Below are 14,287 nucleotides of genomic sequence, written 5' to 3'. Positions count from 1 at the left end.
CTCAGCCAACCCAAAGCAATGAGTATTATCCTGGCTTGGTCCTGCTTCAACTTGAGAATGACCTGATGAATGGGGGGGGGTTGAGGAAACACATACATGAGGTCCGGGCCACACTGCAGCAAGAAAGCATCAGTTATTGAGTCCAGACTGAGACCTGCCCGAAAACAAAACTGATGGCATTTCTTTTTGGGTCATATAGCAAACAGATTGAATGATGGGATAACCGCAGTTCTGAAAATGATCATCCATACTCTACTGTTGAGGAACCACTTGTGATTGCAGTAAAAGGAATCTGCTGACATGATTGGCCAAATGATTCTGAGAACCCAGTGAGTAAGTAGCCATCAGGGAGATACTTTCCCTAATGCAAAAGTACCACAGCTTCATCATCTTTTGACAGAGTTGATTGGACCAAGCCCTCCCTTGTCTGTTCACATCATACATCATGGTCCTATTGTCCATGAGAATCCAGACAGACCTTGGACATGGGGAAGGAAGGCGTGGCAGGTAGTGAAAACTGCTCAGAGCTCAAGCATGTTGATGTTCAGAGATGCCTCTCATTCTGTCCATACCTCCTGGACTTGCAAGGACTCCAAATGTGCCTCCCAATCTGACTTTGAAGCATCCATAACTATGGTCATCATTGGGGATGGGGGAAAGGGAATGCTTCTGCAAACATTATCATGATCCTGCCACCATTCCAGTGATCTCAGAACCATTGGAGGAACCCTGGCCAACTTGTCTAGCAAATGGAAGTTTGGTCAATAGACTTTAGCCAACCATGGAGAATGTGCACATGCAGCCTTCCACGTAGTAGTACGTAAGCGGATGAAGACATGTGGCCCAAGAATCTCAAACGTATCCAGACCATAGTGGTTAGGTGGAATTTAAGGGACAAAGTTGGTAAATTACTTGAAACCTCTCTTGAGAAAAAAAGGGCATTGATTTTGTAGAATTAAGTAGGACCCCAATGAACATGATTTGTGTCTGAAGTAACATGGATTTTCTCTATTTAACGAGACTCAGATGATCAAAGAGATAGGGGATGACTTGAATGTGGAGAGCTTTGGTTTCTGATTTGCCCCAAACTAACCAAACATCTGTGTAAGGGAAGATGTGAATCCCTTTCTTCCCCACATGGGCAGCCACCAATTGGTAAATACATGTAGGGCCAAGGCCATTCTGAAGAGAAGCACCCTGTACTGATAACGTTGAGTCCAAATAACAAATCTCTGGAACTTCCTGTGGCTTGGTAGCACTGCCACATGAAGATCCAAGTCATCTTCTCTGAGATCCTTCCTACCTCACGAGCAAAGCAAGACAGACGGCAGAAGATTCTGGAAGTGAACCTAACTGTGGAGGATTTTCACTTTATGGAACATTGGTCCATCTATACAGAGAGGGGGCTGTATAGTTTAGATGGCCTCCAACTCCGTAGAAGGGGAACCAATCTCCTTGGGGACAGGCTGGCTAGAACAGTCAGGAGGGCGTTAAACTAATGGCAAAAGTGGAGAGAAGATATGATCACTCAGAACAATATTGAGATGTTCAGAAGAAACTTAATCAAGGAACCAAAGGACATGAAGGGAAGAAATTCTTTAATTGCCTGAGTAACAAACAAGAGGAATTTAGGACCATAAATTCAATCTGGTGGCTATTACTGAAACCTGGTGAGATGATTCCTATGATTGAAACATTAAAATCAATGGTTAAAACCCAATTAAGAAGGATTGAATGGACAAAAGGGGTTGGGGAGTAGCATTCTACGTAAAAAATGGCATTACGTGTTTCCGGGTCACTGATAACTCAGAAGAAAATTATCTTGAATGCTTATGGATCAATGCCCTAACAGATAAAATACAAGATGGGGTACTAGTTAGTGTCTGCTACAGACCACCAAATCACACTAGGGAACAGGATGACTGCCACCTTACACACCTACCTGCAGTGTGTAGGGGAAAAAACTGAGATCATGGGGGACTTCAATCTGCATGACAGTTCTAAAACTGCCTTGGAATTTCTGAACATTACAGGTGCCAATTTCCTAACTCAGAAAGTATTGCAGCCAAAATAGGGAAATTCTTTATTAGACCTTGTCTTAACAGATAAAAATGAATTGCCCACAGAACTGAAAATTAAAGGTACTTTAGATACAAATGATCATGACTTGATCACATTTATAATGTGCAAGCAGAATAAAGTCCAGACTGTTAATATATATATTTGGTGCTTTAATAGGGCCAATTTCACAAAGCTGAAAACAATTATGAGCCAGATCAGCTGGGAGGAAGAATTTAATCAGAAGTAGTGGCACTCGTAGCATCCCATCATGGTATCAGGGAGCCATGGGATGAAGGCCTTGCTCTACCCTGGGCACTGGGAGAATGCCGGTGATGTTTGGAGTCCCCTCTTGATGTAGAGGGGACTCTTTTGGACTTGGAATGGTTCCTGTCCGTTTTTATGGGTTCTTGTTCATAGAAAATCTATACAGGAGAAGGAGAGTCTGAGTTCAAGGGCCTGTCCGAGATCATTGCTACCTCAGAGGCTGGTTGTGGGGCTGGATGCTGAAGGCCCCGGTGCCGAAGCAGATCATGCCACCTACTCCATGAGGTGCTACTTGAAGTGAGTCTCTCTAGAGAGCTGGGTTTTTTTTAAACAAAAACAAATACCGCACCTCTCTTTGATATGCCCATCACCAAGGTATAAGAGGTAGCTCAGGTGGGTATCACTGATCGGGATAGCTACCCCACACAACGAATAATGTTTGAAGCCTGGTGAAGGCACACCATTGATCTCTCTCCTAATACAATCTAAACTAATACTAACTAATGGGTACTACTGCGAAACTATAACTAACTATAAAGAACAAACTGTAAAAGCAAATATAGGAAAAAATTGCTAATTGCATAGTAACCGCAAGATAAACCTGACCGGGAGCTGCAACTCAGGCCACAGGTGGTGAGATGGAACTGAGGGGGGTTGGGGCGGCACCACCCCTAAATGGACTTGGCTGAGGCCACAAGGAGGCATAGGGCATGCGTGCTGCTACAGAAAACTCTCCAGCTCTGGTTGCGTGCACCTGAGCTGAATACATGTGTGAACAACTCAAAGAAGAACTATTACTTGCGCTCTGGCTGCTCAGTGCCTGTGGCAAAGTTGCTGCCTCAATCGGCCTCCTGACTGGCTGTGATGAGGCAGCAACTTTTGCCTCAAGTTTCCTCCACTGTCTTTTGACCTTATTCTGCCATAGGAGTATTCTGACCCTCAGGCCAGACCACTTGGTAGAACCTGGCCTCTTCCGGGGCCGGAAAGTCCTACAGTAACATATACAAAAACCAAACCTACAGCTCAACTAGGCTCAGCTGGCAGCCACCTTGTCACAGGCATGTGTCTGCTGCTTTAGACTGTCTGTGCCTTAATTGACCCCACAATACAGGGGTTGGTCCACTCCCCTCCTTATTCAGGGGCTCAGGCAGGCTCCAGCTCAGCCTCCAGGCTCACCCCCGGAGAAGCTTGTCTGGTCTCCCCTTTTTCCTTCTCAGCCTTCCTTCAGGCTGCTTCTCACAATAGAGGAGTGGAGGAGTTCCCTCTAGGATTCTTCTCCCCAGATGTCCTTTTTATTGAAACCAGCCCTGCTCTCCTCTAGCTATTTCTAATTAATCCTGGCCCACCTTTCAGGTGTTGCAGGCAGGTTAATTGACCTCTCAGGCCCATATTAACTCTTTCACATCACATTACAGAACCTTATGTGAAATGAACCGATGGCCTGCCACATGGACATATGTCCTCCTGGCCAACAAAAAGACACCCTTAAAACTGACACCTTGCTTATTAGCCATCTCTGCAGAGATGGCAAAGATGAAATGGAGACTGAAGTACACTCTCAAGCCAGAGTGGTGGGATCCCTCTAAGGGTGAGGAGTGTTAGCAGTGCAGCGTGGAGCACTGTCTGTGCTGTATCCATTCTGTGGCTAACAAAACATTTCACACTCCAGGTCTGTTAATCCAGCACCTTTCACAAGCACTAAATACCCTTTTAAAAAAAAATAAAGAGATGGTTTAAAACATAGTTATGATAATTTACTAATATGTAAACCTGAATCAAGATAGCAATTTGTTCAAAATATGCTATCATATCATAACATCAAGCCACCTTACAAGAAGCATAATCCAAAGTAATTAATGAGATATAATTAAATCAATTTATTAACCAACTACCATATCCAATGGTTGATCCTCACAAAAGTACTTGAGTAAATGCATTGGATCATACAAGATTTAGATCTCAGAGCTATTACTTCTGGAAAGTGTACTTACCCAAGCAAGAGTTCAGGTGAACGGTACCACCTGGTGGCCACATATTCTGTATAGTTTGCATTGCTTCCTTCTGATAGATTCCGAGCAAAGCCTGCAAAAAAGATAATACAAAAGATTATGTCTCCACCTAAATGAAGATTTACATACTACTATTGATTATTGTATTAAAGGTCAAATCAATTTTTCGTATCATCTGATTTAAAATGAATGCCTTAAATAAGTATTAAGTATAACTGATTAGTATTACATATTTCATTGTTACCCTATTGTTTCTTAAATATATGCATATGTTCATGCATTGGTGAAAATGTGTGTTTCTGCTTCACTAACAAGTTCAACTGGCGTCTGTCCCACAGAGGTCTATGCTTTTGGGTCTTCACCAGCATGGAACATTGTTGAATTGTTTAAACGGCCTCTGAGGAGGTTGCACTAGCTATATTCAAATTTAGGTACTAAGTCTTATTGTGAAATCCCATATGCAGCAGGAAAAGATATGTATCTGTAGAAGAAAGTTAGCGCTCTAACATACTCCATGAGTAGTGGGCTCACCAATAAGTGCTGCTTCTAGACACACAGATTACAAATATGGTAAGGAAGGTCTTCTGTCTTTGACTGGCCAAACGACTCCATCTACTCCTTTCACATGAGAACCTAGCCACACAGATTCATGCATTGGTCACCTTCATGTTAGACTACTACAACTTACTGGGTTGAATATAACTACCACCCAAAAACTACAACCCATCAAAGGCCAGAACAAAGGCCTGCAGCAGCCATCAAAGACCAGGACAAACACTTCATACGATGCTCAGCACACAACACTGGCTTCCTATCTGTAGCTTTGTCTACACTAGACATTTACTATGTATTAATTTGCATGTATTATCTAACATCACACCTTTAAATTCAAGTCTAAAGAAAGAAGGACAATATGTGCTTGAAACCTATATGGTTACAAAGTGCAATAAAAGCGTGCTTACTGGAATTGGTTGTATTAAGTAATGGCTTAATCTAGTCCAGGGGTAATCAATTTTTTTGGTCAAGGTCAAAATTTCTTGGCCAAGACATAGTCAAGATCCAGACTCCAGAGACAGTACTAAAAACAAACAAACAACAACAATAAAGATAATAATAAGTAAATAAAAAGATGTTGGGTCTGTTCAAAAGCATCTGGTGGTCCAGATTTGGCTTCCAGTCTGTCTATTGACTATGCCGATCCTAGTCTAATATTGTCTCTTTGTAGTAAAACTGAGTGAAGCTACTGTAACTAATTCCAAATTAAGCAAAATCAAATAAGCTTTCCTTTGTGATTTCAGTTCAACCAAACCTGAAATACAAAGCAAAATTCCAAGCATGTTATCCTATATAAATAAAAAAAAAAATAAAAAAAAAAAGAAGAGTTAGCATGAAAGGGATTAGGTACTGTAGGTGCATTATGGTATGGCTTTCTTTTCTACTTAATGTAGGTAAAGTCTGGCCACTACTTATGGGAAATAAAATCACTGTGCTTACAGACTATATGAAGTAGCATAATTGCTTGAGACAAGCCAGGCTTCATCATTATCAGTCTCTTAGTGGCAAAGCTATCAACCAAAATATGAACAGATTTGCTTGGATTTTCATTTCCCTACAAAACTGTTCCATCCTTTCAGGTCTATGAATTCCTTTCTGGTGTAAAATAAATTGAGCTTAATTGAGACACTTCAATTTTGACTGAAGATTTCTGGGCTCATCATTTGTTGGAACGTGTAGTGTCTGTTGCCTATCCAGTCTTGGCTCACGCTAGCCGCTGCTCCAATTTCCCCTCTCAGTAATTCACAAAGGCTTTCATGTGTGCAATAACACCTCTAGAGATCTGGTTTACTCACAAAATTCAAATGGGAAAACAAAACTCCCTAAAACTCCCTGGCTTTTCCTTCAGCCAAATGTTCCTACACTTCAGCCTTGCTGGTTGGAACAGGGTCTCAGAACAGCTCAGGCCCTGTCCCTAGGAGCTAAGAAGAGCCTTTGCGTAGGGCTGCTCACACCATCATTCTGCTCCCTATCAAGCAGCCACTCCCTATCTGAAGTCTCTCTGTGGAGGACCCAAGGCCTCTTCTGGCTCTCTGCAGGGATCTCTTTTATGACCCAGATGCCTGATTTAGCCACGTGACCCATTTGTCACATAGAATCATAGAATATCAGGGTTGGAAGGGGACCTCAGGAGGTCATCTAGTCCAACCCCCTGCTCAAAGCAGGACCAATTCCCAACTAAATCATCCCAGCCAGGGCTTTGTCAAGCCTGACCTTAAAAACCTCTAAGGAAGGAGATTCCACCACCTCCCTAGGTAACCCATTTCAGTGCTTCACCACCCTCCTAGTGAAAAAGTTTTTCCTAATATCCAATCTAAACCTCCCCAACTGCAACTTGAGACCATTACTCCTTGTTCTGTCATCAGGTATCACTGAGAACAGTCTAGATCCATCCTCTTTGGAACCCCCTTTCAGGTAGTTGAAAGCAGCTATCAAATCCCCCCTCATTCTTCTCTTCTGCAGACTAAACAATCCCAGTTCCCTCAGCCTCTCCTCATAAGTCATGTGCTCCAGCCCCCTAATCATTTTTGTTGCCCTCTGTTGGACTCTTTCCAATTTTTCCACATCCTTCTTGTAGTGTGGGGCCCAAAACTGGACACAGTACTCCAGATAAGGCCTCACCAATGTCGAATAGAGGGGAATGATCACGTCCCTCAATCTGCTGGCAGTGCCCCTACTTATACAGCCCAAAATGCCGTTAGCCTTCTTGGCAACAAGGGCACACTGTTGACTCATATCCAGCTTCTCGTCCACTCTAACCCCTAGGTCCTTTTCTGCAGAACTGCTTCCTAGCCATTCGGTCCCTAGTCTGTAACAGTGCACGGGATTCTTCCGTCCTAGGTGCAGGACTCTGCACTTGTCCTTGTTGAACCTCATCAGGTTTCTTTTGGCCCAATCCTCTAATTTGTCTAGGTCCCTCTGTATCCTGTCCCTACCCTCCAGCGTATCTACCACTCCTCCCAGTTTAGTGTCATCTGCAAACTTGCCGAGAGTGCAATCCACGCCATCCTCCAGATCATTAACATTCATTTTCTCAACTTGGGGAGGCAAGCTGTGTGTCATAAATAAGGCTAGGACACATCTCCCTTTAAAAAGAAACTTGCTGCCTGTGAAAGCATGTTTAAGCAAAAATGGTTTGTGGGTTTTTTTGCAGTTTTGTTTTCTGAACAGCTCCTCCTCTTGGCCAAAATTAAAGAGGTTTGATTGGCAACTGGCATGGAAATAGCCCTCACCAAGGAATGCCCTCGAGTACTCCTGTAAAATTGGTTTTCATTTGACTGGGTTAACGAAATTGTAAACTCGTTATGGACATAACAGTGTTTTACTCTGTGGTAATAAAGCACCCAGCAAAACGAGGCCTGATCTTGACTGGGGCTCAATAGAGACTACTCACGTGTGTAAAGTTGCTCAAGTACTTAAGGCTTTGCAGAATTAGAGCCTAAAGAGGCATAATTAAGCACTCACAAGTCAGGAAATGCCATACTTAAAGTTGCACATGACCATAAGTCTGTCTCCTGGGCACATGTATTACAGTGCAGTCTTTAATTATATGATCGCATATGGTTTCTCAAATACAATATCATACTTTTTCTTCTTTCAAGCCTAAAGACATGTGTAGAATCTTGTAATATGGTGTACTATTTCATGTATGTCAGGCAGTCCACAAAAAACATTTATATACAGTAAACTAATACTTATTCAACATACTAAATTATTTATGATACAACAAAGAGTAATGAAAAATTACTGATGTGTAGGCCAAATAGGTCCACACAGTTAAGCATGCCTCATACTTGAGTCATCTTCTGAACTGCACATAAGGAAATCTCTGCCAATAGTTGAAAAGAAAATGAATATTATAGGAATATGTCAACCAATCTTTGGGAACCATATTTTATTTATAGAATGAGTGTATTTAAAAACATACTTAACAACCGGTCCAAATCAAAGGTTAGGAGATCTTTACAAATTAATGTGCTACCCAGAAATATGAACATAATGAATACTGACCGCTAAAATGTGCTCAAAATACACATGCTGGAGAACTTGTAGATAAACAATGTGGAATTTTTAAGGTAAAAAGTGCTTCTTTCAAAAAATAAAAAGTAAGCAACTTACCAAAGTCACACAGCTTCAGAACATCACAGTGGCTTATTAAGAGATTTTCTGGTTTGATATCTGAAATATCAGAGTAAGAGAAAAAAAAAAAGTAAGAGTTCCTAACGTCCATTTTTAATTTTCAACTTATTTAATTGTAAGAGAATTACAGTTATTCAGACAGTGATAACAAAAATAGACCATAGTAGAAAGTACTTGTAATCTGTAGAACTAATTTTCAAACAATCCTGTACTTTTCTAAAGATGTAGAATTCATAGCTTCTGTATTGTGGTTTCTTTTTAAAAATTTCTCAGAAGAAACATGGGAAGAGTAAATCTGCACTTGCACTTAAGCAAGGGCACAAAATCAACTTGTGCATGTGGAAATGTCATTTAATTACCCAGTTTATTAGCAAAATGTAGGATATATAAGCTCAATATTTGTACACTTAAAATTACCTTCTGGGGCTCATTGTGTTTGTCTTCTAGAAATATTTTTGCTCTAGTTTCATAAACGTATTGTTTACTCAGATACATTTTGTATAGTACCTATTGAGTACATGCAACCTGTATACAGTAGTTACATTTTTACAATGTACTTGAGAAAAGCTCTCTCCCCTGTATTTTGTTTAATTTCATTTGTAAGTCATTTTGTTCTCTATTTGTATTCCATTACATATTGAAATCATCCATTGGGGGAAAAAAAAAAAAAACACCTTGTGGAACCACACTGGAAAACACGGCTTTATAAAGTAAGAACATAATAAAATTAGATAAAGTCACACCTTACAGTATGTGTTACACAAATAATAAAGGGTAAAGAGCAAGAGGGGAAAATGTGAGTCTTAATAAACATTTTCATAATTCCTTTTCCTTTGGCAAGGTCTCCATTGTAATTTTGTCTCCTTATGCAAATGGTACAATTTTGTCTCTAATGATACCCAGGAGACAGCAGCCTATTATATTGATGAACAATATTTTAAAGTAGTCTTAAGGATCCCATGCTTTTGGTGGCTTCTAGGGAGAAACTTTAGCAGTCTTGTTTGAAGAGAAGTCTGTCTGCATAGGTAGTTATATGCAGGCGCGGCTCTATGTATTTTGCCGCGCCAAGCACGGCAGTCAGGTCCCGCGCCTTCGGCGTACCAGCCGCCAAATTGCCGCTGAAACCGCGGGACCGGCGGACCTCCTGCAGGCATGCCTCCGAAGGCAGCCTGACTGCGGCTTGCCACCCCAGGCACACGCTTGATGTGCTGGTGCCTGGAGCCACCCCTGGTAATATGGTAGTATCTGAAGTCATTTAAGATGACTTCAGGGCTTAGCTAAATTGAAATAATTTTTCTATACCCACTTAAATATGGTTTGTTTTAACAGAAACTTTTTGTTTAAAGTAAATCCAAACACATTTATGATAATATTTACAAGCTGTAGTGCTTTTCCCTATAAAAAAGAAAATTACTACAAGGGGTTCATTTCCATGTGAAAAGCTATATACACTTACCTCTATGAACAATGTCATTCTTATGACACCAGTGAATCGCTTTGATTAATTGGTAGATATAGCTTTTTACTTTTTCAGGTGGAACTCCATTTGGCATTTCTTCTAGCAATTCAAGCATATTCTAAAATGTTTAAAATATAGATATTAATTGCTAAAAGTAGCTTGACCCATAATATGATTCTAACATACTAAAGTACCATAACTATGCCAGTAAATCTAGCTCCGCAAACCAGCAGTTTAATATCCAAGGGCCATAATCTAGCCATATATAGCCGGCTTTCATTCTAGACAAAAATCTAGTAGTGAATACCATCTTCTGTAAAGGTAAACTAAAAGGCTCTTGTTAAAATATAACTGCTTAAACCCCGAAATAATTAGCAGACTTATAGATTTAAACTGCTAAAAAATATTCAGTATGAGCTCATTTTATTTACAAATAATTGCTTAGAACAGAATTCCCCTGCATGGTGTGACAACATGAACATTTCTCTAAAGCAGAGCATTTTACTAAATACCCTGCAATAGTTTATGCCAGTGCTTCCTAAACTTTTCAGCCAGCTGTACCAGTTTCACATACTAAGGCCTTGTCTACACACAAAATTACACTGCTTTAACTATACCCATATAGCTACCTATTCCCATAGGGAAGGGAAAATAAACTGTAGCAGTATAAGGCACATTTACAGAATTTACATTTACACTGACATAACTGTGTCCACACTAGGGTTACCATATTCAAACATTTAAAAAAGAGGACACTCCACGGGGCCCCGGTCCCGCCCCCGGCCCTGCCCCAACTCCGCCCCTTCCCTGCCCCCGGCCCCGCCCCAACCCCACCCCTTCTCCGCCCCCATTCCAACCCCTTCCCCAAAGTCCCTGCCCCAACTCTGCCCCCTCCTCTGAGCACCCCGCATTCCCCCTTCTCCCTCCCGCTCTGATCTTGGTTGGGGGTTGCTAAGTGCTTCCCTGCTCCCCACTCGCCCCGCAGCCCCTATGCCCTTGCTTGCCTGCCCTGCTCCTCCTCACCCTGCAGCCTCTGCACCCCCCCGCCCCTGCAGCCTCTGTGCCCCCTGCTCCCCACTCGCCCTGCAGCCTCTGCACCCCCCTGCCCTGCAGCCTCTGTGCTCCCTGCTCCCCACTCGCCCTGCAGCCTCTGCACCCCCCCGCCCCTGCAGCCTCTGTGCCCCCTGCTCCCCACTCACCCTGCAGCCTCTGCACCGCCCCCTGCAGCCTCTACACCACCCCCCCGCCGCCGCCACCTGACCTGCTCTCCCCGCTCACCCGCAGAGGGAGAAATGCAGGCTTCACGTGGACTAAACACTTCCGCGCTGCTCTGTGGGGGAGGAGGGAGCGGGGGAGGGGGAGGGACTCTGGCTGCTAGAGGCCCTAGGGGCTGCGAGCGGCTTTCAATCAGGCCAGGCATCTAATCAGCCGCGCCGCACTCCGCAGGAGGGGAAACCCCGGACATTTCTACTTCATTAGAAATCCCTCCCGGACGGCCATTTAAGGCTGAAAAAGCCGGACATGTCCGGGGAAACCCGGACGGATGGTAACCCTAGTCCACACTAAATGGTTGTACCAATTTAACTATTTCAGTAGGGGGGGAAAAAAATCAGACCCCCTAACCAAAATAGTTATATTGGTACAAAACCCTTGTGCAGCTAAGGTCTGAGATTTCAATTATATTGGCAAAGGCCTGCTACCTCCCAATCAACTTTGTGTGCAGAAATGTACAATAGAGATTAGTCTACGCTAAATCCCATTTGAATGGGTGGTAGGCAGCAGCTGCTCTCTAGAGTACAGTTTCATTAAGGTAGGAAGAGGGATATGAAAACATCAGCCTCAAAAGCCTGAAGTACCATTACTTGAACATATACCAATAGTTAATCACTGCTTATGGTGCTTGCAAGGGAAACAGAAAATTCTGATCCCTGTGCTGGAAAATGGAAAAAACATTTTTGGATATTTTGTTTTCCACAAAGTATACAGTTATTGATTTGGGAATTTACACAGATTTTAACATTTAAAAAAGCATTTCACTTCACCTTTGGTGCACATTATCTTCTACTCTACAATCTAGTTTTGAGGTTATTTTTGGAAGCTGTCTTAACGTATGTATACAAAATACAAAGCATACACTAAAATCAAAGTATTTTTTTTAAATGTGGTAGTATTCCAAAGGCACCTGAATGCTTTTCAATCTATTGATAGATTTAGTAATTTAAGATATGGGGTATGGGTTTTGTTAAATCCATATCTACAACATGGACAAATGATTACAGATATGTCTATTAAGACACTCTAATGGATTTAGACAAGAGTACTGTTCACTAGGAGGTACTGTAAAAACCTGGACAAATAGGACAGTAAATTCCTTAGTGTTCTAATCTGAACAAGAATAGCAGTATCAAGTCAGTGAAGCATAATCCTATATGCTTATTGACAACATCAGCTAAGGAGATGATGGAAAAAGAAGACTAGTTAATTTGGATTAGTGTAATCTGGATTTTAGTATTGCAGAGATAATACTCTTTAAAGGACAAAATGTGCTCATCAACCAGCAGAGAGGCTAAACAGAAATTGGCTAACTGTAAAACGTTTTCTTCAATTCTTCTCCCTCTGCCTCACTTAAAATATAAGAATGTCTACACATTTATCATGGCCCTGAAGAATATCTGTAAGGGTCTGTGGAATTCATTTAACACATTCTGAAAGCAAGAATCATTTATAAACTGCTAAGTGTAATTGAAAATAGAGATGATAATTACAACAGCAATGATATCAAGCAAAAATTATACATAGCAGCTACCCTCATGATTATAAAATTTTACGTTAATAAAAAGTAATGTTGGGTCACAAAAATACATTTCCTTCCTAACACAGGAAGAAAATGAATAATAGAAACATGTGAAACCTACTGTATTCTCTTGATATTTATTAATAATTCAAAATATGTGATTATTAAAAGACAGTTGAAATATTCATCTTTTTCTTCTGTACTTTTGGTATAGTAGTTTTAGCAATGTCAGCATTAATAAAAACTATATAAAGTGAATAACTACAAATATAACTAAATATACAGCATTGTCCATATCCATATTTTTATACACACATACGGTTAACTTACAGAAGACTGCACTGATCATAGCGAGCACAGGTTAATTAAAGCAGGAACTTTAGAATCCAGACATTAAGGCTAGAGAGGAACTAATGCAGTAGGAATTAACTGATTGTCAGGTAGTGCATCACAAAACTTATGGACAAAGAACCAGAATATGCAATATAGACTTAGTGTCACCTCACCCTAGATGTTTCAGATCACATCACATGATCATTTTATAATCTCAGATAAGGCAAGCAGGTAATGGTTAGGAGTCTCATGAATACTCATACAGGAAGCACTGCACACCTTGTTAGCTACAAATACGGGCAGGAAGGACTATATATATATATATATATATAGGGGGATTAAACTGAGGAGGACTAGTTCCAAGCTGGTCCACAGCACAGCACCAGAAGGACATAAAAATATGATTTTAGGAAAGAAAGCAAGGGCAGATGAAGGTTCCAGCAAAAATAAGTGGTTTTTTTTTTTTTTCAAATGAAAAGACAGAAACCAGAGTCTAGAATACAGAGCTACAGCCTACTCTTGCCCTATCGGGCTTACAGAAATAGCAGATAACTAGTCTGTCCTGGGCTGTCTCTCCTGAGAAGCAGATCAAGGTGTAATGGGTTCTGATGCAGTCAGGGATAGAAGGAATTTAAGTCAGTCAGCCATAAGGAGATTTTGTGAGGTCCTACAATTTAGTTCATTTCAAATATTTCAAACTGTCTTCCAAAGATTAGATTTCTATGTGGAAAAAAAAAAAAAAAAAATAAAGAGCAACCCTATTTTTAACAACAAGAGGAGAAAGAGAAAGAACCAACAGTTACATGAGGACAAGCAATCTATGTTCCTGTTTCAGAAAACACACTATAGAAGGAATCTTGAGGTAAACACTTGACAATCATTCAACCTTCAAATTAAACTGGTTTATGGACCTTTGGGCAAAAGAATAGACAAACAACCCTTTCTCAAATGACACATATTCCAGTCTAATAATGCTTGTTTGATTTAGTGTCTTCACTGTACTATGTAAATATTATTACTTATGTCATTTGTGTAATTTTCGTAGCAGAAGAAGGGACAAGATATATACATTCTGTTTAGATTTTATTTCATTTCTTGGTTTCCCATTCCTAGATTAAAATAGCTTCATTTTTAGAGTTCAAATCCCTGTATTTATTGTTCATAAATTACTTG

General features: G+C 40.9%; 1 protein-coding gene across 3 annotated transcripts in view; it reads right to left on the bottom strand.

Annotated features, from left to right (window-relative positions):
• LOC113406094 (cyclin-dependent kinase-like 5) overlaps positions 1–14,287 on the bottom strand; it is a 116,473-nt gene that overhangs the window by 54,921 nt on the left and 47,265 nt on the right. For all 3 annotated transcript variants that reach the window (XM_029910855.1, XM_029910857.1, XM_026648701.2), the window contains 3 exons: positions 9,985–10,105; positions 8,508–8,567; positions 4,317–4,407 (listed from right to left, as the gene is read on the bottom strand). In XM_029910855.1, the coding sequence (XP_029766715.1) occupies positions 4,317–4,407; positions 8,508–8,567; positions 9,985–10,105 (272 nt within the window). The remainder of the gene's footprint in view (positions 1–4,316; positions 4,408–8,507; positions 8,568–9,984; positions 10,106–14,287) is intronic.

This window comes from Terrapene carolina, unplaced genomic scaffold (assembly GCF_002925995.2).
Source record: "Terrapene carolina triunguis isolate 2854851 unplaced genomic scaffold, T_m_triunguis-2.0 Scaffold22, whole genome shotgun sequence".
NCBI classification, from domain to species: domain Eukaryota; kingdom Metazoa; phylum Chordata; order Testudines; family Emydidae; genus Terrapene; species Terrapene triunguis.
The sequence above is the reverse complement of the archived record's forward strand: the minus strand, read 5'-3'. Positions and strand labels throughout refer to the sequence as shown.